Source organism: Pteropus vampyrus, unplaced genomic scaffold (assembly GCF_000151845.1).
Source record: "Pteropus vampyrus isolate Shadow unplaced genomic scaffold, Pvam_2.0 Scaffold280, whole genome shotgun sequence".
In the NCBI taxonomy this organism is placed as follows: Eukaryota; Metazoa; Chordata; class Mammalia; order Chiroptera; family Pteropodidae; genus Pteropus; species Pteropus vampyrus.
Window position 1 is genome coordinate 618,465 of NW_011889061.1, and position 25,351 is coordinate 643,815.

Here is a 25,351-nt window from a genome sequence, read left to right on the forward strand (position 1 = left end):
GGAGGCGTTTTAGGGACACCCTGCCCCCCATGGCCATCATGAATGGGAACCTGTTGGGGGCCGTTTTTGAGGTTCCTGCCACAACCAGATTCAGAAAACTTTGTAAATTATGTGTATTTCTGAGATTCTAAAGTTATAGGAAACCATGAAACAGTTTAAACAGGGATGTTTATTTGATTGGTTTGCATTAACAAACAATTTTGTGCGGTGTCAAGAATGGGTAGGCTAGAGTGGGTGCTGGAGACCAGATCAGAGGTCATTGCCGCAAGCCAGGTGAGAACTGGTGGTGTGGACTTCACTGATGAAGTAGCCTTGGGGACAGTGGCTGCCTTCACAGCTTCCAGGTGGACTGAGCAGACTTGACAGCTGAGCTTTGGGAGTTCATGGAAGGAGCCGAGGAGGAGGCTCAGGGTTCTGGCCAGAGCAGCATGTGGGTGGCCACGCTGTTTCCTGGGGTAGGCCTCTAGACAGCGATGTGGGGGTTCGAGGAGGAGATGAATCACGTTTTAAGCTAATTAAGGGGACTGACGAGATGTGCAAGTTGACGCAGAATAGACAGTTTGCTAGGTCCGGGCTGGAGGTGAAGATTTGGGAGCCGTTAGCGTGGCCGTAAGTACTGCGGGGGTGAGGGGGTCGACAGTGTTCGTAGTAAGACTGGAGGAGGCCTCATACCCACCACGGAGGGAACCCCTCATTTAAAAAGAGGAGGAGCCGACAGGAAGTTAGGGAAACCGAGAGGTGGTGGTGACACATTCCTTTTTATCTAGTGACGAGTTTGTATTTTTGAATTCTTTATAGCTTGAAGTTAGTATAATTAATGTTGAATAAAAGATCTAAGAGATCGCTTGCTTTTGTTGTGCAGCAAACATTTTTTGAGAATTCATCACATGAAAGGCGTTGTGAAGGGCATGGGAGGCACGAGGTGAGATGGCAGATCCTGGTTGTCTCAGACAGTCTCGCACGTTGTCAGTATTTTCGAGGCGTCACTGAGTCCTGATTCTTTTCATTGATTTTATTTTTTTAATTCCAGAAACATGGTTTTTATCTCCTTTCCCAGAGATGAACAGAGAGACCCTTCTCATTAACCAAACTGATGTGAGTCCAACTGGTAAACTGTTCTTCATCAGTTTACAGTAAGAATTATAAGTGTCAGGTGCCCAGTGCATTTTCTCCCCTCTAAGAAGGCCAGTGTTTGTTGAGCATGAGGTCAGCGGAGGGAGGTTGAATGCTCAAGCTGTAATTAATCGTGCGTGCAACTTTCCTACTGTGTGGTTGGTGTACCTGCCAGAGGAGCAAGGAGACTTACTGATAAAACTGTCTCTTCCGTTTTTTCTGGGTGCCAACAGCAATACACACCCCTCCGCACACACCCATATCCTCTGCCCCTACCCCACCTTGCTTCTCTTTGGTAAATACAAGTAAACTCAGAAAATTAACTGTTAAAAATGAGATTACGTCAAATTTAGTTTTACTGCTTTGCTGTTGATTTGTTTTGAATCCACTTGGGTTCAATATGCTCATGCTCAAGGAGGTAAATAAAGCACTTAGCAAGCTGGAATATGTCGGATTCCTCCTTCCCACTCTAGACACTTACTAGAAGTTGAAATGTGGATTGGGTGTGGGTGGGAAGAGAAAAAGTCAAGAGTGACCCCAAGGGAGTGGGGGGTGTGTGTCTGTGTGTCTGTGTCTGGGTGTTTAACCTGCACAACCAGAAGCAGCGAGTCACCGTTTACCAAGGGAAAATGGGATTCAAGGGAGGCAGTAGCTGTTCTGGCCGATGCCCCCGTGCTACCTGGTGTACTTCCTGTGGAGACATGTCGATGAGGCAGCTGGATTTGGGATTCGGAAATGCAGAGGTGATGTGGGCCTTAGATTACATGTGCTTGTTTTTGGCATGCCGGTGGTATCGAAAGTCATGAAATGAAATGAGATCACTAAATTGATACAGATAAAGAAAAGGTCTGGGACTGAGCCCAGGACACACTGGGACAGTGAGAGGTTGGAGATGAGGAACCAACAAAACAAAAGGAACAGTGGTTGAAACAGGAAATTCAAGAGAGGAGTATTTCAAAAGCCGGGTGAAATGTTTCAAGAAAGAGAGAACAGAGCAGCTGCTGAAGGAAAAGGCTGAGTGGCTTACAAAGAGGCACGAGGAGATCGAGGGGCGACGGATGTCTGTCATCTTCAGTGTGCTCCTGGTGACGGTTTTATGGGCTTACGCGCATATCTCATTGTACAAATGTATGTGCGGTTTATTGTGTGTCACATAGCTCAGTAAAGCTGTTTGTAAAACATTAAATCTCCATTCGTGATTTTTTTAAAAAAGGGAGTGATCAGCTGTAAAATGCTGTTGATAGGTCAAGTAAGATGAGAATTCAGAATGACGGTAAGAAATAGCAGCCTCCTTTGTGACCTGAACTAGAATATTCTCAGTGGAGTCGTGGGAATAAAAGTGTGATTTGTGTCGAGTGAAGGGAGAATGGGAAGAGGAAGTGGAAATAGAGTACAGACAAGTTTGGAAGAGTTTTGCTGAAAAGAGAAGTTGGAAAATGAGACTGAAGGGAGAGGTGGAGTCACGAGGGCTTTTGTTTTTTGCTTTTAAGAAAGTAAAGCTCACAGCTGATAAAGATAATCGTATAGCTCGTTTTCAGACTGATGGGGATGAGTCAGCAGAAAGAGAAAACGTGCTCCGTGAAAGAAAAATTGTCATGGGTAAAGGGAGGTGAGACCCATGCACTCCTCTGCCATTGGCCTTGAGAATTCTGGCCATAATTATGACAGTTTCTAAACCTGATTGTTTTATTGAAAACTTATGGGTTTTCTGAATCTCTTGAAGATATCTTCACTTAAAGCCATGTACATTTTTTATGTGTCATTACCACATTTGATATTTTTCAATTTGTCTTTTTTTTTTCTTTTTCATTTTGTCTTTTCTTAAAATCGATATTTATATGTTGGTGTCTCAGTTTTTATACAATTATAATACCCGTGCCTTCTCAAATACAATATAGATCCAGCACTTATCAGCACGACTGTGATTTTTAGATAAGCTACCACCCTTAACCATTACTATGAATGTTTTCTTAAGAGAATATGCAATCTCTTTAGTAATGAGAAATAATTTTACTAAATTTGATGAAGTAAATTCTGAGATTCCAGCATTCTTGGAATCGATCGCTGTGAGGGTGGGAGAAACGTGACATAATTTTTGTTTGATTTAGCAGTCACTTCAGATTTTCTGTTTAACTCTGCCCGTAATTGTTTCCACAGGTGATGGGAAACCCAGGAGCCTTTAAAAGAAGCCTCATATTCTCAGCCTTGTCTTATTTGGGTTTTGAGACTTATCAAGTCATCTCTCGGACTGCTGTGGTTCATGCCACAGCCAAAGGTGAGTCTGAGCTAAACATCAGGAACACTTAGCGATTTGTGTGTGTTATGTTTTTGTTAATAACGTACAGTTATTTTGGATAAGTATTGAAACTGACATTGGCGTAGGCTAGATTATTTTCTGCTTTTCTTTACTCGTCATTCTGATATATATTCTAACACCTAGAGCTCCTTCAATAAGAAGTGCTCTTGATACTTTATAGTTTTATAGGGCCCTTAGGCTAAGAACATTTGTTTCATTTTTAAAGGGATTTGGGGTGGGAGGCGGGAAGAATGTACCACAGAGACCAGATCTGGCCCAGAAAGTCCAAATATTTACTCTCCCGATCTTTACAGAAAAAGTTCGCTAATCCCAGCTTGACAAAGATACAGTGATTCTTTTGTTTCCTTGTTACACTCCTCTCGATGTAGTTCAGACAGGCTCAGTTACTTTACAAACAATGCAGTTTGGTACTAAGTATCAAATAACTGGTTGACAAGTAGAATATTACATAAATTTCTTATCTGGTATACTATAGTTAAATAAACATCAATACTTGCCATATTTTAAAAGTTAAATTTAATCAAACCAGTTGTGTATGTAGATTAGCCAAAATTTCAGTATATTAGAGAAAAAGTTTTATGAGTTAAGCCTTTTTGTTTTTCACAATCCTCGCTTTCTAATCATCAAGAAGGTGGTTGAGGAGAGAAGCAAAGATTTGATTTTGAATAGATGTTCTTATTACAAATCTGATAGTTGAGGAATTTGAGAATATTATCTAAAAATTACTAGTTATTTCCTGATTTTATTTATCTTTGACTATTCTTTTAAAAAGTAGATAATTGAGAATGTGTTCTTTTTTGTAATGTATCATTTTCATGGACGAAATACAAACTTGGTTTTGTCACTGAGTCAGTGTTTTGGCAAATACAAGAACTCAGCTTTTTAAAACTTCCTAGACTTTTCACTATAACTTCACTATTCCCAGCAAGTTTGTAAAGTAGTTAGGACAGGCTGTATTATCACATTATAATATTAATTTTTTAAAAACATCTTTGAGATGTGCCTAGTGGTTGCACATTTAAGATTTTTCTGTGTGTGTATGTTTCACTATAATACTAATTTTTGAAAAGACGCTCACCAGGTTAAATTTCCTCCAAGCGGAGCTGTCAGAGCAGAGGTTAGAACGCTTACCCCGCTCTTTTTGCGTCTGTCACGCTTAGTTTGTGCACTTTAGCACCATTTTGTTGCGAAAAGGAGTGCAGAGCGCCATCGCCTCCCTGAGCGACGCAGTGCAGCGCTTCGAAGGGGAAACCAAAGTTACTTTTACCCTTCGTGATCATGGCGCATTTTCTCAGAAGCGTCTTTGATGACATAAATGACTGCGTATCCAGTAACCTGAAAATAACACTGTAAGGTGTTAGCACCTTGTGGCCTCCTGAGCTGGGCATGGCCTTGCACAGCCCTCCAATTTTTTCTTTTTTAATTTGGCACACAGGTGCTGGGTGTTATTTTCTACAGTTCCTAAGTGATTGCATCAAAGATGTGTTTGGGACCTCTGATGTACCAGTACTTGCCTTATGTACATATGTAGTTGTCACTTGGCCCAAAAGTGTGTATGGTGTGTGCGTTTGTGTTATAGAAATTCAGATTCTTTTTATCCAGTACATGCTAATTCTTTCATTTTGCTGGCTTGTATCTATGTTCGTGTATGTGCTATTCAAAAGAAGTCATAACTTTTTCTACAATGTGAAAAAAATATGTACATGCAGAATTAATTCTAAATGTTAATTCCAATCCTAACACCTTGAAATAAAACCTTGGAAAAAAATAACATTTTAATATTTCAAAATGTAACTTATTCCGAAAACTAAATTTACTGTTTTTATTCTAGATTTTAATGAAAATTGCCTTATAGTTTTGAATCCTTTATTTTCAAGTGCATTTTGAGTACTTAAGACGTTAATGGAAAGAACAGAGCATGGATGTTTGTTTACCTTTTCTTGATTTCTTTCACTTTGTTTTCTTAAACAAAACCTCACGTTATAATTACTTGATTGGCATGTTTATATAATTTATTTGTAAGACTAGGCCATAGCCCTTGGAAAAACATCAACTATTGATAAAATATAGAAACCATTTTTTATAACTTGGAAAATAGTCCATGTTCTTGTGGAAACAGAACTCCATTGGCCCTCGCTAGTGTCACTTTGTCATATATCTCCCTTTGCCGTGATCCTTATTTTCCGTATTTTTAGGAATTGGTCTTCAAATAATTCCACTCATCAAAACTGCTTAATTCTTTTTGGATCTGCTTCATGCTCACTGAAGCCGATTAAAAATATTTTTTCTTCTCCATTTACAGAGATCAAATCATATTCTGAAGTGAGACTTTTTTAGAAATTAATCCAAGGGCGTACATATTTTTCACATCTCAGTTGGGTGGGATCATGGGACTCATTTTTTAAATGATAATGTCTGTATTCACAAGATCGTGCTAGATACGTACTTGTCAGCAGTGATTGAAGCACTCCAGTAGAAAGTTTTTCATTATTTCCTTAAAATAAGCAAAATTTAAAGTCCTTCAAGATACATTCACAGTGCTCTCACGTGTGTGTGTGTGTGTGTGAGAGAGAGAGAGAGAGAGAGAGAGAGAGCGCGCGCGCGCGCGGGGGGAGTCACTTGTCAGATGCTTAAAAGGCAGTGATGACACACAGCTCGGTGCACATGGCCTTCATGTCATCCCTTCTGTTGTCTCTTTTCCTGTCCTGGTACTGACGTCTCTTTCCCGATGAACCTGTGGACTGAGGTCCCTCCTCCTGCACACAGGCTTTGTTGGGTCACTTCCAGGCACGTGTGGAGACACCACTTCCAGGACTGGGTCTTGTTGGCGTGAACGTTTGCCTTAAATTTTATGATGTTGCTCTGCTTAGAGCCTTCTCATGTCTAGAAAAATCTCGGAGTGTCTAGAAAATCTAGATATTCATGTTTTGCTTTGTAAATCTTCTGTGGAGAAACATCAGAAATAGAGCTGTTGTACTTGCTTAGAGGAGAGTATTTTGTTCCCGTCCAGATGCCTCACACGGCTAAGCACACTCGGCAAAGAAACTAGAAAATCAGAGTTCACGTATACACACAGCACGTCACATCATTCACTTTGTTTTTCCACTTTTTTTTTTTTTGATTCTAATACTTATGCTCTTGTGCATATTCATTTTAGGCCGAATTTAAAATTTCACTCTACAGTTGTAGGTGAATTAGTTTCTCAGTTCATCCATTACTTAAGTTGAAAAGTAATGTACTTTAAAAGTTTAGTCCATTTTATAGACTATATTCTTTATGTCAGTAACAGCTTATTTTTAAATATTTTCAGGAAAAATGCAGAGTATTAAACAAGTAAAACACAGCTGATTGGGTCTCCATGCTCCCACCCTAGTGCCTGTGTGAGTCTGTAGTATCAGAGTAAGTGTGTTTTTTCTTTTAAGTTGCACACTAGATGATTTTAGAAATTTCTTTTTAGAATCAGGAAAATATGTAAATATATATATATTTAAAGCCTGGATACTATGGCTTATGGTACTGTACTGTATAATAAAGAAATGGGAGATAAGTGATTTAAGAAGTTAAAAAAGAATAATACATGAAAAAGATTTACGTGATTTTAAATTACTCACTAGATTTCTCCATTTTCTTTAGTGACATGGGCGATGAGATGTAGAGTCTCAGGTGGTGTAAGGACAGTAATCTCTGTCACTGTCCTCGGAGTTGGAGGGAGAATGTGAATAGAATTAAATGTAACTTTGCTGCCTACACAGACACACACTTAGACACGCCACATCGATACATCTAGTCTAATGTTCCGTGAGCTTTCCGCCACCCCTGTAACACATTACCGCAAATTGAGTGACTTAAAACAACACATTTCTTACCTCCCAGGCCGTCGTTCAGAAGTCCAGGCCGGCTCTCACCAGCTTGAATCCAGGAGGGGCGGGGCTGAGCTCCTTTCTGGGGGGGCGGGGGTGAGGGAGGGGGAGGAGGCCGGCGGAGACAGCGTTTCCTGGGGTTTTCCAGCTCCTGGCGCTGTCCAGGGTCCTCAGCTAGAAGCTCCCTCCTCTGTGTTCACAGCCAGCAGCCACATCACCCTGACCGGTTCGTTGTCACCACCTCTGATGTCCTTCCGCCTCGCTCTCCCACTTTTTTATAGCAGGCCCACCTGGCTCATCCAGGATGGCTTCCTGTTTCAAGGTCACCTGATTTTGTGGCCTTTATTCCATCCATGGGCTTGATCCCCTTTGTCATGTGGCCTGTACGTTTTCACAGGCTCTGGGGCAGGGCGTTTGGGGCCATTTTTGTGCCTCCCACAGTTATCGACTAAGAATGCTGAGACTGGTTCTTTTTAAGAATCTTTGGGTTGTTATAACCCAGATTTGGAGAATCAGCCACTGATAAAAATAAAAATATAGAGTAAAATGGAAGCAAACATAGTCTCCCAGCGATGTGAATATTACTAAACTCTGGCACCTAAGCAGACTGAAGTACGATTAAAGAGGGGAAAAAAGAAATCATTATTTAATTTTAGGGTTTCTTTGCTATTGTAATTTAATTTTTCTTAAACTAAATTTTTCTTAAACATCATTACACCATGATGTTAACTTAATAAAAGGTACTTCACATGGTCGTGTCATAAATTCATGAGGTTTTTTTTTTTTTGCCAATCTAGGTTTTAATTTTTCAAAAATTTTTTTTTAAATTTTAACTTAAATTCACTATGATAAAAACATACTAAGATAAATAATAAACTTCACACATTGGAATGTTGGCTTATACGTAGGACTGAGTAATACATTGTCCTCATGGAAGACAAAATGAAATGTGTTCCTTAATAATAATTGGAATTTCCTGAAATTCACACTTAAGTATTGTTTTTTTTCAATAACTAGTCAACTTTTTTAAAGCATTACGCTGTCTGAGTTTGACGTGTTTTGGAGTACCGTTTAAACTAATGCATTGGTTGGAACATTGTGCCAATGAATTAAGTTTCAAATTCTCTGTGTAGTTATCTAAATTTTCGTTGACCGATTTCACTCTTTTTCCATAACTGTATAAGTTCGGTCATAAAGAGAATCTAGTAAAACACCAAGGTTCAATCCATGCAATTTAATAATTTTCAATGCTATAAGTGGGTATTATATCATTTTCTACTTAACAGCAGCACTAGCAGCAATAGCAGCAAAGACTGGAGGGTGAGGGTACTATAAGCTCCTCACAGGAAACTTTTTTCCATTTTTAAAAATGCACTTAGTACCAGAATCAGCTTTCTAATTGTCTGTTTTTCATAGCTTAAATAAATCACTGATAGCCTCATACTTATTTCTACTACACTTACCTCTAGATACTTCAGAATTTCTGGTCTTTGTAGATGATTTCTAGGTCTGATTTCTTTTTTTATATATTTTAGAGTGTTTTTGTTTCTTAGGATTATTGCCGTCTGGCTTGGGAAGACCTACTTTACTGTGTTTTTTTTCTTTTATAGTCTTGGGAGTTGAAGAAGTCCTTGCACAAGCAGACTACCTCTACGAAAGTGGAGAAACAGAAAAACTTTATCAGCTGCTGACCCAGTACAAGGACAGGTGAGCAATGCATGATGGGCCTGGGTTTGCCGTTTTGTCAAAATTTTTGTTATTTAACACTTAAAATGATTCTCGGTGCTTGAAATTTTTATATTTTTTTAAGCTTTTACTTCAAAGTAATATTTCTTAGAGTTTAATTTATAGTATGCTCTTTCTTACATTAAATGACTCAAATGCTACATGTGTGTCATTGATTTAGAGAAGGTGGTTCTACTTACTCATTCTAGTAGAATGTGGAAATACTACTTTATCCATTTTGTTTTGCTTTGGATCACATAAGGCTGCCGTTAAATATATGTTTATGTCGTCTGTTTTATATTTCTCATTTCTTTTCAATTAATTTCTTACTGGTATAAGAATTTTATGAATTAGGGTGATCGTGTACCTCCATCGAATGGCCATTGAATGCCTTCCATCAGTGTATCACTTAAGAAGCATAATCTTTTAGAGAAATTAAAAATACCTTTTTCTTTTTCTTTTTTTCCCCCATTAGATTATATATTCAGTCCAGGGTATCACCGTGTACACATTTTTTTGGAGCGGGGCGAGGTATAGGCGAAAGGAGATTCAGCCTTTACGATAAGTCAGTAATGCTGTGTGTTTCCAGATTGCTAATCAACCTCATCTCCTAGACCAAAAACATTAAGTCATTTTCTGTTACCTTTCTTAGAGTCTCAAAACCATTTTTTTCCCTAACATTCATCTTTTACTTCCTAAATGTCTGTAAGACCTGTATTTTTTTTTTCTCCATTCTCTCCTCAATAACCTGAGGTGGCTAATTGGACATTTTATACCCACTCCAGTAATTACTTGAAAAGTAAGCTGTAAGGTAGTTATTCCCTATTCATTGAATTATAAATATACTATTGCTGCCATTGCTTTCAAATTTTTATGTGAATACCATTTGTTGTTAAACAATATATAGTAGGCTTAAAAGCAGACATTTAATAAAAAGGAATTTAAGGTTAGTTTTGACAAGGAATTTAAGATTGGTTTTAAAAATATTTCTAACTCTTAATTGTGGCTAGTATTTTATTTATTAACAATTTTTTATTTTATGTAATTTATACTTAAATGTCAGTTCTTCAAGGAATCCAGTGGCCTTACTTGAAATATGCCATGTATCATGACATGGATGAGTCATTCTAACATAGGATTTACGTTGAGATTACCTTATATTCATTCATTCATTCATTCATTCATTCATTCATTCAGAAACACTTATCAGATACCTGCTGTGTGCCAGGTACTCGGGGTTAGGGAACATCGGTTTTGTTTTTTTTTAGAACATGACCCTGTCTGTCAAGTTCATGTATGTTATGATGCTGTCTGAACCAGTTAGTGAGTTTTCTGAAGCACAGTGCCAGTGAAGTCAAACCTCCAGTTATATGATGGATTTTGAGGGCAAGCATTTCGAGAATTCAAATACAGAGGTGTTTTCTTAGGAAGTTACTATTTTAGATATTACAGGTAAGTTAATATTTATGTGTAATATTGGATATTTAGTAGGAAAATTTAGCAAATAAAGTTATGTGAAAGAAATTAACAAATTTAACATGCATGATGGCATTTGATGTCGTGTTGCCCCCTGCATCCTCCGACCTGACAGACAACGTGTGTTCATTAGCAGTGTGGCCTTTAGCTGGTTTTAAATGCAAGCTAAAATGGTTCTCTTGTATTTATTTCAAATTAGTGAAGATGCAGAGTTACTGTGGCGTTTGGCACGGGTGTCACGGGACGTAGCTCAGCTTAGCAGAACCTCGGAAGCAGAGAGAAAGCTGCTGGTGTACGAAGCCTTAGAGTACGCAAAAAGAGCTCTAGAAAAAAACGAAGCAAGCTTTGCAGCTCATAAGGTGAGGGGCTTGGTGTAACAAAACTGACCGCGCGTTGAGGGGTACGTCGTCTGTACTAACCCATCATCCCCAGTTTACATAGGAAAGAAAATTGCTCTATTTTAAAGGAGGAAGGGGATTTATTTTTGAACCAAAGTGTTGTCATTTCGCGAATTACCTGCGTCTTTACTCCTAGTAGTACAAGCACTTGACAAAAGTCTTCCCATTTTCCTCACGTTCTTTTTCTGTTTTATGAGACCGAGTGCAACTGCACGCATAACCGATCGTTTCTGGATCGCCTAACTGGTGCAGAGCAACCTTTTTCAATGGACACTGGTGAAAATAGGGGGGTGTTATTGGTACTTTAGATTAGTCCATTACTTTAGTATGTTGAACTGTCCTCAGTGAGCCCCCAAGTCATTATGACAACCAGATTCTGTCCCCACACATTTCCAAATGCTCCTTTTAGGGGCTGGCACCCCATTGCTTTGGTTTATATTAAGGATAAACCAGATACAAATCCTTTAAATTTGAGACTTCTTTTCCGGCCCAGGGTATAGTCCATCTTTCTCAGTGGCATTCGTGCACATGAAAAGAGCGTTTATTGGTGGTGGTTGGGAGTGTCTCACACGTGTCATTCAGATCAAGTTGTGATAGTGGTGTTCGAGTCCTCTGTGTCCTAACTGATTTCCTGCTGCTTGTTCTATAAATTATTGAGAGAGGGTATACTGAAGTCTCCAAGTATAATTGCAGATTTGTCTGTTGCTTTTTGCAGTTTTATTAGTTTTCATAACATGTACTTTAAAGTGCTGTTATTGGGAGCATAAACATTCAGGATTACTGTATCTTCTTGATGCATTGACCTCTTTATCATTATAAAATGAGCCTCTTTATTTCAAGAATTGTTCTTGGTTTTATAGTCTGCGCTGTCTGATAGTAGTGTGGCCACTGTCACTTTCTTTTGATTAATGTTAGCATATTATATCCTTTTCCTGTTCTTTTAACTTATTTCTTTATATTTAGCATGCACTTTTTGTGAGCAGTTTATAAATCCTGGGGTTTTTTGTTTGTTTTTTGCTAATGTTTAAATTTTTTTAAATTGATTTTTCCGTTACAGTTGACATACAATATTAGTTTCAGGTGTACAACAGTGATTAGTTGTGTATATATAACTTACAAAGTGATCACCTGGATAAGCCTGACACCCATCTGACACCATACGTAGTTATTAGAAGACTATCGACTGCATTCCCTGTGCTGTACTTTACATCCCTGTGACTATTATAACTGACAATCTGTACTTCTTACTCCCTTTCACCTTTGTCATCCATCCCCCCAACCCCCCTCCCATCTGGCGACCACCAGTTTCTTTGTATCTCTGTTTGTTTCTGTTTTGTTTGTTCATTTATTTGTTTAGATTCCAGTGTAAGTGAAATATGGTATTTGTCTTTCTCTGAATTATTTCACTTAGCGTAATACCCTCTAGGGCCATCCATGTTGTTGCAAATGGCAGGATGTCATGTTTTTCATGGCCAAGTAATATTCCAGTGTATAGATGTACCACACCTTCTCGATCCAGTCGTCTGTCGATGGACACTTAGGTTGCTTCCATATCTTGGCTGTTGTAAACAATGCTGCAGTGGTGCAGCATTTTTGAAATAGTATTTTGGATTTTTTTTTTTTTCATATAAATACCCAGAAGAGGGATTGCTGGGTCATGTGGGAGTTCTGTTTTTAACTTCTCGAGGAGCCTCCGTGCCGCACCGATTTGCATTCCCACCAGCAGTACACAAGGGCTCCCTTCTCTCCCCGTCCTCGCCAGCACCTGTTCGATTTATTGATGAGAGCCATTCTGACAGGTGTGAGGTGGTATCTCATTGTAGTTTTAATTTGCATTTCCCTGATCAGTGATATTGAGCATCTTTTCATAGGTCTGTGGGCTATCTGTATGTCTTTTTTAGAGAAATATGTATTCAGGTCCTCTGCCCGTTTATTAATTGGATTGTTTGGGGGTTTTGGTGTTGTATGAATTTCTTACATATTTTGGAAAATAACCCCTTATTTAATGTATCATTGGCAAATACTTTGGGGATCCCATTCAGTAGAGTCTTTTCATTTTGTTGATAGTTTCCTTTGCTGTGCAAAAACTTTTTGGTTTAATGTAGTGATTTATTTGTTTCCCTTGCCCAAGGAGACATAGCCAAAAGGAATATTACTAAGAGCAATGTCAAGGAGCTTACTTCTTGTTTTCTTTACGAGTTTTATGGTTTGGGTCTTATATTTAAGTCTTTAATACATTCTGAGTTTATTCTCGTATACGGTATAAGTGGTCTAGTTTCATTTTTTTTGCATGTATCTGTCCAGTTTTCCCGGCACCATTTAGCAAAGAGAATGTCTTTACCCCACTGTATTTTCTTACCTTCTTTATCATAGATTAATTGACCATATATGCGTTGGTTTATTTCTAGGCCCTTTGTTCTGTTCCATTGATCTCTGTGTCTGTTTTTATGCCAGTCCCTTGCTATTTTGATTACTATAGCCTTGTAGTATAGTTTGTTATCCGGTAGTACATTATTGTCAACTTTGTTCTTTCTCGATTGTTTTGGCTATTTGGGGTCTTTTGTGGTTCCATATAAATTTTAGGATTATTTGATCTAGTTCTGTGGAAAATGCCATTAGTATTTTGATAGGGATTGCATTGAATCTGTAGATTGCTTTGGATACTAATGGACATTTTAACAATGTTAATTTTTCCTATTTACGAGCACAGTATAGGCTTCCCTTTATTTGAACCTTCTTCATTTTCTTCGATGTCTTATAGTTTTGTTTACAGGTGTTCTACTTCTTTGGTTAAATTTATTCCTAGGTATTTGATTCTTTTTGGCGCAATTGTAAATGGGATTGATTTTTAAATTTCTCTTTCTGATAGTTCATTATTGATACATAAAAATGCAACCAATTTCTGGATATTAATTTTGTATCCTACTTTACTGAATTGATTCTAATAGTTTTTTGATGGAATCTTTAGTGGTCTCTATAGGATCATGTCATCTTCCTTTCTAATTTGGGTCTCTTTTTTCTCTTCCTTTCTAATTTGGATCTCTTATCGCTTGTCTGTCTGTTGGGTCTCACGTAGGCAGATGTGTACGGGTCTTTTTTTTTACCCATCCCGCTGCTCTGTGCCGTTTGATTAGAGCAGGGCCTTGGCCTGTTCTAAGGGCCGCGCAGCAGGAAAGCCAGCGACGAGTCACCCGTAGGTGCAGGTGTCTGCAGCCACTCCCCAGAGCAGAGCTCGCAGCGTCACCACTTCAGCCCCACCTCAGGTCCTCCGGCGTTAGAGTCTCATGGGAGGACCGGCCCCTGGTGCCACAAAAGTTGGGGACCGCTGCATTACAGCATTCAATCCATTTACATTTGATTATTGATAGATATGTGGTTATTGTCATTGGTTTGCTTTCTGACCTTTTTATGGTTCTTCTCTCTCCCTTTCTTACTCTCTTCCATGATGATGACTTTCTACAGTGTTATGTCGGAGTCTTTTCTCTCTCTTATATATTTATAGATTTTCGTGATTTCCCACAGCACCTATGTTTATGGAGCTTGGCTCTTTTGGATTCAGTTCTTACGGAATAAACTCACATTGTCCAAATATGACTGTGGGGACAAGGTCACAATTGACAGATGCGACTCTTGTTTCTGTGGCAGTGCAGATGTGGGAGAAGAGGCAGCTGTCCGAGCGGAAGATGAGAAAGTGAAACAATAGCCACTCAGTTGCACACGTTTCTAAACTGACACGCGGACCACAGACGCGCATCGTTACGTCCGTATTGTGTTAAGTTTCTTAGAAGTTCGCTGGTCTCTGCCTTGTGCCGTGGTCCTCTACGAACACGTCCTCTGTGCGAGTCCCTGGGGACCACGTTCACTTTTCTCAGTAAAGTCCATGTAAAGGTATTTAATGCAGTGTTTATGCTCAAACATTTTTTTCAATGAGAGTGACTACTGAGGAATAGTCACTCAGTTATACCTCGTATGAAATGGAATACTAAGGGTATTGTTATTCTTATACCTTTTCCTTCATTTTTAGTGGTATGCCATCTGTATTAGCGACGTTGGAGATTACGAAGGCATCAAGGCTAAGATTGCAAACGCCTACGTTATCAAGGAGCATTTTGAGGTACTGATGAATTTAAAGTCATTCGTTTTCTGAATAGATTTCTGTGTCACTTATCTATTGCTATATAGCACACCATCTAGAACTTAGTGGCCTCCGGCAGCGACGGTTTATTTCTCCCAGTCGTGTGGATTAACTGCCTGTGGTGCTTCTGCTGCGGTGTCTGAGTTCATTCGGGGGGCCCTCAGACCGGGGTGTGCGGGGTGGTTTCGTGTCTGCCGTGGTTTCTCTCCTTTCCTTCTCATTAGTTGTCCAGCCCAAGCTTTACGGCATGTCGCTGGCTTCCCGAGGGAGTGCTCCCAGGGAAGAGTCTCAGTGTGCAGGCTTTTAGTACGCCTCTGCTTGCCTCGCGCTTGGCCACGGCCTGCTGACCCAAACACGCCATGCGGCCAAGACCAGCGTCTGTGGGAGGGGATTGTACAAGACCCTGGGCGCCAGGAAGCGAGTCTGGTCTGACTTTCTGCCGCAGCTGGCATACCGCTCCCATAGTGACAGTCCTGCTTGGAGTTATGACCGCTGTGTGTGTGTGTAAAGTCCCCCGCTGACGTCAGTCACATGTTTATGGTAAGCTCTTCCTGAGTGCTCCAGCAGTTCGCAGATGTCACGAAGTGCTGCACTGCTCCCTTGTCCCCAAAACAGAACTGCCACTAACAATACAGCGTATTTCTCTTTTGCTATTCTACGCTATCTCAGAAATGCAGAGGAAGGAAAAGTGATGAAAACATTCAGGGGTAGCAGGTGTGCTGTCCAGTACCTTTTCTGAATTTGGTGGCTACAGTCTCAGTTCCTAGTTTGTTAGATGAGTAGTGAACAAGAACTTGGGACTGGGAGTCAGGAGACTTAGCTTCCTGCTCGGCCGTCAGTGTGCGTGTTACGTACACATGTGTATATATATTTCAACTTAATGTATATTTTTCACATTTTAAGACCTTCGAAATCAGATTGCATTATATATTCAATGGTGTCTTGTAATTGGCAGCGCTTTTTCTTTCATAGTGGTACGTAAAGTAATGACGTATCATAACTTTTACTGTATCTTAGATTCAGTGAGATACAGTATTTTGCTCAGTAGCATTAATCTCCTAAATTACTCTGTGCTTTGAGATGTAGAAATATATAACAAGTAATATATAACAAGTAATTTCCAATGTGAATAATGAAAACTTACAGAAAATAAATTATACTTTAAACTTTAAAGAAACAGTAAAGACTGCAGGTTTTATGTAAAAAAGTGTTTTGTATAAGCTTTCAAATGTATGTGTTGAGTATATTTAAAAATAACAGTATTATTGATACCAGTATTTCAAATTTCATTATTATATCGAAAGTCAGAAGGAATCATTATCTTTAGGCTGTTTTTGAAGACACGTAAACTAGTGGCAGGAAGAATTCTGGCAGGGTTTGCTGGAGAGCAGCCCCTCGCAGGCCCTCCCGTGAGGAAGCCGCAGCGGGCGCCCAGGCGCTCCGGGCCGAGGCACTGACTCCCCTGCACCTACAGCCGAGCTTAGGCGGTGCCTCGGGGCATGGCGAAGGCAGCGGTGTGATTTCCGCAGGGCTTAGCCTTCGAGGGGACGTCCAGTGGGAAAGACTGCTTAAAATACAAGTTGCACATACTTTAAATATATCTTTATAAATCACATCACTTTATCTAAAGAAAAGACCATTTTAGGTCAGTGCTGACTCATATCACTTTGTGGAAGCGAAGCCTGCACGCCCGGTACCTCAGTAAAAAGCGATGGTGCTGGTGACGCAAGGTGTCGCTGTGTTAAGCACCTCCTGCCACGTGCTCATTTCACGTTCACCGCACCCTGCGAGGGAGACGTGTCTTCTCCGCTCTGTAAAATAACAAAATTAGACGTGGCAAGGGCATAAAATGTGCCAAGGTCAAAAGTTAGAGGCCATCGAGCTGCGGCTGGAACCCTGGTGGTCTGGCGTCAGTGCCCATGTCGGTAACCAGCACAGCATTTGAAAATGGGTCCCTCACTCGTCACCCGCGGATCGTGCAGGCGTGGTGTACGGACGAGCGCAAGCCAGGAAGTCTGTTTTTAAAAAGGGATCTTTTATTTTTAATGAGATTACATTAATTTGTGAGGTTTCCTTAGTTTTCAACAAAATAATAGATGAAAGGAGGAGTAATTTCTTTAAAGTTATTCTCAGGTTTATGCTTTACATTAATTCACATGGACTTTCACATAGAAAATAGAAAAGAGCATCTATCGATATATTTAACACTGTGCACGAGTGTTAACGAATTCTGTGAATGAATAGTATTTTTCCTTGGTTAATAATAGATGAAGTTGAGCAAAATCTGCATACAGAAGGGGACTTTCTAAAGTTACGTTTTTTGTTCTTTTAGGAAAGTACTTTTTATTCAGTAGTTCTTTGACTTGGCAGAAAGAACTCATTTTTCATCTAATCTAGAAGAAAGAAGCAGTGAGAGCTATAGATTATTACTGTTTTCAAAATTACCTTCACTTACAGATTTCATGTTTTTTCTCATCTTGATAAATCTTAAGAGTTTCTGAACCCTGTAAAATAGTAATCTTAGTGCAGTCGTTTTTGTGGATTGAAACAAATTAAAGAATCAGGAGGAAGAAATTGGTGTTGATTATCGTAGAAGAATTGGAATGTAAGGATGCAAAGTTACTTTTTAAATCATGGCTTCTTCAGAGACATGGTGAAGTTCTTATTGGTGTTTGGTATTTAGAAAACAAATGATTGGTTTTCTTATTTCTTGTTAGAAAGCAATCGAACTGAACCCTAAAGATGCTACTTCAATTCACCTAATGGGCATTTGGTAAGAAAATTCCTTTAAAGTTTTCAGTGGTATTTAGTGTGATCTTTTGTAGTGTATAAAAGGCAAGATGTAAAATATTTAAAAACATTTACTTGGCAGTCAAGAGCATTTAATCCATTAAATCGACTAGCATTTATACATGTCTTGTTAGAAAATACGAAATTTGATTGCGATGACGTTAAACTTCATCACGCGGCTCATTTAGAAACGTCGCGCGCAGCCCGTGCGGAGGCCGCACTGCTCCCCTCGTGCCGCCTTCCCACCCCCGGGAGCGCCGCGCGCTTCTCCGCGGCTTCTCCGCTCCTGCGCGTGGGGGCCGCTACCCAGTAAAACGAGGGCGACTGAATATAGGTCATGCCGTGCCCTGACAGCAGCTAAGTGACTGACGTGCGGGGAGCATATAAGCGTGTACGCTGGACAAAGGAACGCGTCACGTCCTGAGCAGGACGGAGCAGGTCCCGTGAGATTTTCTCACGCTACTTGGAAGGGCATGCAACTTAAAACTGATGAATTGTGGACTTCCGGAATTTTCCACGTGAGAGTTTTGGAGCACGGTTGCCCACAGTAGCCGAAGCTGCAGAAAGCGACTCCGCGGCAGGGGGACTGCTGCACGGGGGTGACAGGCATTGACGTGTGCGTGGCCCTGGTTGGGACAGCTCCCTGAGGGGGCCTCTGCGTCTTCAGAGGATCGCCAGGGTCCTGAGCAGCATTGTCTGACTCGGCGTCTCTGTGTCCCGCATCGGCTTGCTGGGGTGAGCGCACACCAGCGGGTTAACTGTCCCCCGGTTCAGGCGTCTGTCTCCCTCGGGGGTGGTCTGCAGGGCTGAGTGCTTACCGTCCTCCAAGTCCTGTATCGGACTCTTCAGAAGAGAGTCCTTGAGGACAAAGGACATACGAGACCGACCAGACATCTACCAGGGACTGAGGGTGATCGCGGGACAGCTCGGGCCAGGTGCTGGGGAGCAGACTCGGCTGAGACACAGTCTCGCCCGGAGCGCAGACCGGGTGGGAGGCGGGCACTCCCTCCGCTCCTGTCAGCCTGTCCGCACCATCCGGACCATCGGCGTCGCCATCGGGCGTCGCCATCCGCCTCACCCTGCTCGTGCGCGGACGGGAACTGTCGGGTGCCGTTTTGTCATTTTACTTCCTTCTTTTTTAACTTCTGAGTTCGTTTTCCTCATGTAAAAATAGGGTGGTGATCCCATCTCGTTTGGCAGTTGTGAGCCGATGGGACAGTGCCTGGCACAGAGCGAGCGACTGGCGTGAATGCTGCGCCGTGTTATCGTCGCGAGTGCTGTCGCCACCATTTATATTTAATCACAGAATACGTCCTAACTGATGGATTGATGTCAGTGTCTAGACACTTCAGTACGAATAGTAACCTACTAAATTTTATCTCAAGTACAAATTGTTTAAATGTGCCATAGATTGATTCTTTTTGTATTAAACTGCTTTGTTCTCTTTAAGAAGAAGAAAAGGTCCGATTTGAATGTGTGTGAAGATTGTTTTATTTCCCTGTAGGTGTTACACGTTTGCGGAAATGCCTTGGTATCAGAGGAGAATTGCTAGAATGCTGTTTGCAGCCCCGCCCAGCTCCACCTATGAGGAGGTAGTGACACGCCCTGCTCCCCTCGGCTGTCTAAGCAGTTAGCACCGTCCCCACTGTCCAGTGCGAGTGTCCGCGCAGGGTTAGCCCTCAGTCTCTGGCTGCCATGTGGCTAACTCGGCTTCATTGTCAGCTGAGATGGCCCATGAAATTTATACCATCTAGAAGTCACAAAATAAAACAGGAAATACAGCAGCTCCTACTCAGCACGTTTTAGGTGCACATTCTGCACAGCGACAGTCCTTTCCCTGGAAAAGAAAGCATGTTTGTATTCACAAACGAAGGGTAACTATAACTTTTTTAAAGTGGTACTGAAAGACTCTTGCTCATATTTTCAAGGACTTCTCTTGTTCTTGTTAAAAATAAAATTCGAAAGGGACTTCTGGACAGACATTTCGGGTTTACTCATCACAAAATTTTCAGAGTAAGGAAAAAGGCCGTTTTAAGTAGTTTTCCCAGTACTTGTATCATAATAAGGAGTTTTTTTTTTTTTTTTCTGGAAAGCTATAGTATAGAATTTAATGTAAAGCATATGAAAGTGTATAATTAAGACACAGTTGGGAGACGTTTATTAAAAAGTACATTCTAAGAAAAGGTGCAGTTGGCCTCACTGTAACAAGTTACTTATGTTTCTGAGGAATCATTTGTCAGTTAATGATTATGAAACAGCTTAAGTGGGACAAAAAGAATGTAGCAGTTTCAGACTCAGTAACATTTTACATAGGAATTTCAATAATAAAGGACTTTGAAAAATTCGCTGGTACACCCTTTGTATCCAGCTTTTTCTGGGAGTCGCTGTTGTGAGGTAAGGAGAGCTCAGAATAGCTGAGTCGCACACGGGGACTTCTGTGCACGAGAGGCTGGTGCAGGCCCTTAGAGGACGGTCCCCGCCATCTGCTCTGGTGGCTGATGCAGTGTTGTGTTCATTTCGCTTTGTTAACTCGCTGTTGATGAACTGACCATTAATACAGGAATAGACCTTTTGAGAAAATGCTTTAATATTGATTCTGTTTTAGTCCTTTTCACTGTTTGGGTTCTCTGTGTTTTTAACAGGCCTTGGGCTACTTCCAAAGAGCAGAGCAAGGTAAAATATTTTTTATTTCAGATACTAATGTAGTTTAAATTGTATGAATGCTTTACATATAATAGGAATTTTTAAAACAAAATGTTGTTTATTCTGATACGCTTTTATACTGGATGTTGTCAAACAGTTTTATTCAGTAAAAATCGCCCGAGTGAGCAGTGGGCCCTCCTGAGTTCGGGGCCGCAGGTCTGGAGGGGCCCCGCCTGACGTGGCTCACGCTCAGCCTGCCATTTGGGAAGAAGGCTCTGAACTGTCTTATTCAGGGTCATACAGCTGATGAGACGCATTTCAATGAGGACTCTGGTTTTAAACCACTGCAGATATTGTCTGCTTTTGTGAAGAAGAGTTTTATGTCACTCTTGCTTTGAAGAAATGGCCAGTCTACAAAACTGACACCAGCCCACGCTAAGTTTGTCTTTTCATATTAGCAGCACAAATTAGAAAAGAGTCGAAAGCATATGTTACCAAATACACCAAAAAAGCCATTGCATATTTCTGTAGAACTTAATCAAAAAATTAAATTCAAGGGCCTTGCTCAGGTGGACCTGCCCAAATGCTTTCATGATAGCAAAGCATTTTTTAAAAAACATTTTTTCGAAAAACACTTTTTCTGAATATTAACTATCTCTATAACACAAATGTCAGTTCTGCTTTTACTCTTAACATCCTCACAATGGAGTGACATACACATCACGAATGTGAATCTGGGAGTGAAATACCCTCAAAGGGACCGAGAAGTGTCATAGCAAAGAAAAACTAGGGCGCTGGAGGCTGATGGGTCGGGGTGTCGCTATGGAGCGGAGTGGGCCCTCCACACGTGGGGTGGGTCACGGCGTGTCTTGCTCGGGCAGCTCTCCCTTAGGCCCAGGGCCGCCTCAGATTCCCCTGCTGTGCGCACCTCTGCCTTCCCCGTCGTGACCCTTCTCACTCCGTAGTGTGGATATTTACGTGTCTGAATTCAGGGAAGATGGGACTTTTTTGCTCACAATTGCATTCTTGTTGTTTAGGATGATGCTGGGCATATTTGCTCAGTGACAGTAAAGAGGCGAACGAATGAATTTGCTGCACCCCTAGGAAGCTTAGGCACGCTCACGTGGCATCTCGCAAAAGGAAGTAGGGCAGTTTCCAGCCACGGAGCAAACGGAGTTCGGCCGTGAGCGGGGGCAGGCGCGCTCCGAACAGGGAGGGCACGTGGGGGGCTTGAGAGGCCACCTTCCCTCTGGCGCAGGACGTCCTCCCCCGCTGTTAACGCCCCATTCGGCCCCTAGTCCAGCCCCGCTGTCACCTCTTAGAGTTGCTTTTTCCCTTGGTTTCTCGTCGCACTTCAAAATGGGGGTGCCACGTGGGAGCATTCTCTTCATCTTACGTCCCTCCCAGCACGTGGCGGCCCCGTGCGCGGGGTGGCACCCTCACGGCTGCGTTCACATTCGGCCCCCGCGTTGGGTGCGCGCTGCTCCAGGCACTTAGGGAGGCCGCGTCCTGCGCTGGCCGGAGCGCGTCCCTGTCCCCGCCCCCAGACGCGCACCTGCGCTGTGAGCGCCGCATAGGAGCTGCGTCTGGCGAAGCGCCAGCAGAGCGACACGCAGCAAGCGGGGGATGTCGCACAGGTGTTTCAGGGTTGAATCGTTGCACACGAGAGTGAATCCTGGTTAGCTGCTAGTCTTCACTGACCATGCAAACGTATTAGAGTTTAGACCCCAATAGTGAAGCCTTTGAAAGTAAGCGCAACAGTATTTCATCTGAGATCAGTTTTTCTTTCTTACAAACAGTGGATCCGAACTTCTACAGCAAAAACTTGCTTCTCCTGGGAAAGACGTACTTGAAGCTGCACAACAGAAAGCTCGCTGCGTTCTGGCTGGTGAAAGCCAGGGACTACCCCGCACACACCGAGGAGGACAGGCAGGTAGGCGCCCGGCAGGGCAGGGCAGGGCAGGTGCGCTCCGCGTTCCTGCGGGTCACGGTGAAGCCCACGGCGAAGCTGGAACCTCTGAGATGGCCGTCTGGGTGCACGCATCAGCCATGCGGTCACCGCGGTCACGTCAGCTTCTGCACAGGACGCGCGGGCCGTCGCTTCAGCGAGCCGGCGTTGTGAGGGACGTGCTCGGTACAGGGTCACGTGGCCATCAGATGACGCTTCCATAGTGTCCAGGGCATGTGCGGACGCAGACAGGCTCCGAGGGCCACCCAGTCACCGCTAAGAAAGTTCATTCTCACCGTGTGCCCTCCTGTTTTGGGGACCCTTAGAAGCTGCAGTCCGCTTTATGAACTTGAATTTGACAAGCCGAGCCCTATTCGATGCCATACTGTTTATTCGTGACATGTATTTTTCCATTTTAGATTCAGATGGAAGCCGCTCAGTTGCTTACAAGTTTCAGTGACAAGAATTGAGAATTTTTCAGAGAAGAAAACACAAGAAATACCTAGAAACCACCACCTTTTCATCAAATTACAAGTACATTATAACTGTTCTCTGTCTGTTTTCTTGGTTCTTTTAATGTTGTGACCATTTCACAAATCACAAAAGAAATAATTACCGTGAGCGCGGTCGGGCTGTCTCTGGCTCAGAGACTACTGTGCATTGGGGGCCCCAGCAGTGCAAAGTGGGATCAGATTTGAGGACTGGTCCCATCAGGCTGGGAGGGGATCAGGAAAAGCTTTGTGGGGGAGGTGGCAGTGGGGACTGCATCGCAAGCTGGATGGAGTCAAAGTTGAAATCTTGTTGAGATGGCGAGTGGCAGTCGGGAGGCTGGGAACCAAGGGGTTAAGTGATGTGTCTTGGAGCCAGCCTAGTCAGGAGGACTGGGAAGGGACTTGATTTCCTTGTCCCTGTGACTCCACCTCACGGGTGGATTTGTGTCTGGACAAAGCCCAGATCCGGTGCCCTGACGGGGTGGAAGGGAAACAGTGTGGCTTAGTGGGGGGGCCGTCAGCACTGCCGACTCGGAGGCTGTGAACAGGAGGACCTCGGACGCCACTTAGATCTGAGTGTACGTGTGTGTGGCCTCTCCCTAGAAGGGGCGGGAAGTGTGTCCCGGTGAACCGCGTGGGTGTGTGCTGTTCGATCATGTGTGTTTTCCAGCAAAAAGGAAGACTGGAGTCTGCACACCTGTCTGATTCACACGTGGACGTGTAGTCTCAGAATTGTAGACAACTCATTTCATCCCTACATACCTGAGCACGCACTGTCTCACAGTAAGGACATCCTTCACAAATCCGTTGTCACGGCTGAAAAGTTAACAGTAGTAGTTTCTCGAATGTCCCAAAACGTCTGTTTTTGAAACCAGGATCCAAACATCATAATGCTGCCTTCGTTTAAAATCGGAAACAGTTCCCCCACCTTTTTTCCTCACAGCATTGACTTTGTGAAGAGGCTGGCACAGCTGGCTCAGATTGTCCCTTTTCTAGGTCGGCCGTACGGGACACACCTGGAGACCCCCTGCTCCGTGGCTCAGATTCCAGTGAATCGCACGTGCAGTAGATTTTCTCTAACTTACATTTATCACTTTCTGGTTTTTCTTTTTACTTTTTTCGGTTTTATTTTTTGGCTCGCTTCATTTCTGTCTCGTGTCCCTTTAGTTCTAGATCGTTTTCCTCCTTAGGAACCTTTCGCCTTCACTGCTATTTGTCGTATTTTTCCTGATTTGTCAGCAGACATTTCACATCTTTAGATGGTTATTTGTCCAGTTCTGAGTTTTGAATTGTTAATTTGGATTTTTTTCATATCTATGTTTATGTACATTTAATACATGTTAGTGTATGGTGTTAACAAATTTTTGCTGTTTTTCGTATTTTGAACATTTTGATCTGAAATTTCCTCATTTTCAGTTTTCTCTTGAGTGACTGTGAACGTCGTTTCCTGGACGTGTGGTTTCTGGGAGTGTGGTTACCATCAGTCAACACCAGGCCGTCACGTGGGACGCGAGGGGTTTGGTTTAGTTCAAGAGCCTCTGCTGAGTGGTTTCTGTGGAGCGCGGTGCCTTGCAGTGGTGAAGCCTGTTGTCGAGGCAAGGGACCGTCCTCCAGTAGAACAGGGGGGTCCTGTGTGTCCATCCCGCTTTGCCCCGTGGTGACACGTAACTATATTACGATTCAGGTGTCACCACCTTGGGTGCTGTCGTGCGCGTTCTGTGCAGCTCGATCACACGAGCAGACTTGTCACTGCCGCCACGGTCGGGACACAGCTCTCCCATCGTCACCGTCTCCACACCCGCCCCCCCACCGAGTCTGTCCTCATTTCAAGGATGTGGCATGACTAGAACCATGTAGGACATCGGCTCCTGAGGTGGCTTTTCTCAGTCAGTGTGCTTGCTTCGGGGTCCGTCTAAATTCAGTCAGTGCGTGGTGGTTCCTGCCGTCGACTGCATTTCGTTGTATGGACGCTGTTCCCACCCTTGGCTGCTCTGAGTGTTGGGTCCAGGTCACAGCGACGTTCGTTTTCATCCCTGGGGCGACGCCGGGAGCGTGGCCGGCCCCGAGCCTGCCGGTCTGGTGCCCGTCCGCTCGGTGCTGAGGCGCGAGGCGCCTGCGGCTGCCATCCGCCGTCTGGGGCCCCGGCTCCCGCACTGTCCCGCTTGGGCACAGTCTGCTCTTCTGGGCTCACGTCCCTGAGCCGAGCACTGACTTCCCCTGTCCGTGTCCATGGGAGTTTGTTCTGTCTCCTGAACACAGTGACCTGGGCAGGAAGGGAGTTTAGTGACCTCTCCTTGGGGACACATGTCCATTCTTCTGAGCAGGTGGGGAGACTCGATCTGAGAAATGGCTGTTAACCTGTTATGTTGACGGAACTGTCCCAGTGGAGTTTAATCGTAGGCTGTGGCCTTTGTAAAACGATCTCTCAGTCTCACTTTTCCATATCTCTAAATTA

The 25,351-nt window shown here is 42.7% G+C and overlaps 1 protein-coding gene across 6 annotated transcripts in view; it reads left to right on the plus strand.

Moving 5' to 3' along the window:
* RMDN1 (regulator of microtubule dynamics 1) overlaps positions 1 to 22,955 on the plus strand; it is a 28,809-nt gene extending 5,854 nt beyond the window's left edge. For 2 of the 6 annotated variants that reach the window (XM_023520846.1, XM_023520847.1), the window contains 6 exons: positions 3,271 to 3,388; positions 8,901 to 8,997; positions 10,691 to 10,850; positions 14,914 to 15,003; positions 17,742 to 17,797; positions 18,643 to 19,276. In XM_023520846.1, the coding sequence (XP_023376614.1) occupies positions 3,274 to 3,388; positions 8,901 to 8,997; positions 10,691 to 10,850; positions 14,914 to 15,003; positions 17,742 to 17,797; positions 18,643 to 18,982 (858 nt within the window). In that variant the 5' untranslated portion in view covers positions 3,271 to 3,273 and the 3' untranslated portion in view covers positions 18,983 to 19,276. Of the gene's footprint in view, positions 1 to 1,076; positions 1,096 to 3,270; positions 3,389 to 8,900; positions 8,998 to 10,690; positions 10,851 to 14,913; positions 15,004 to 17,741; positions 17,798 to 18,642; positions 19,277 to 19,318; positions 19,407 to 20,456; positions 20,488 to 21,494; positions 21,641 to 22,256; positions 22,391 to 22,824 lie in introns of those variants that run through there. The other 4 variants (XR_896855.2, XM_011375919.2, XM_023520845.1 and 1 more) reach the window with 4 other exon arrangements.
* The last annotated feature ends 2,396 nt before the right edge of the window (positions 22,956 to 25,351 follow it).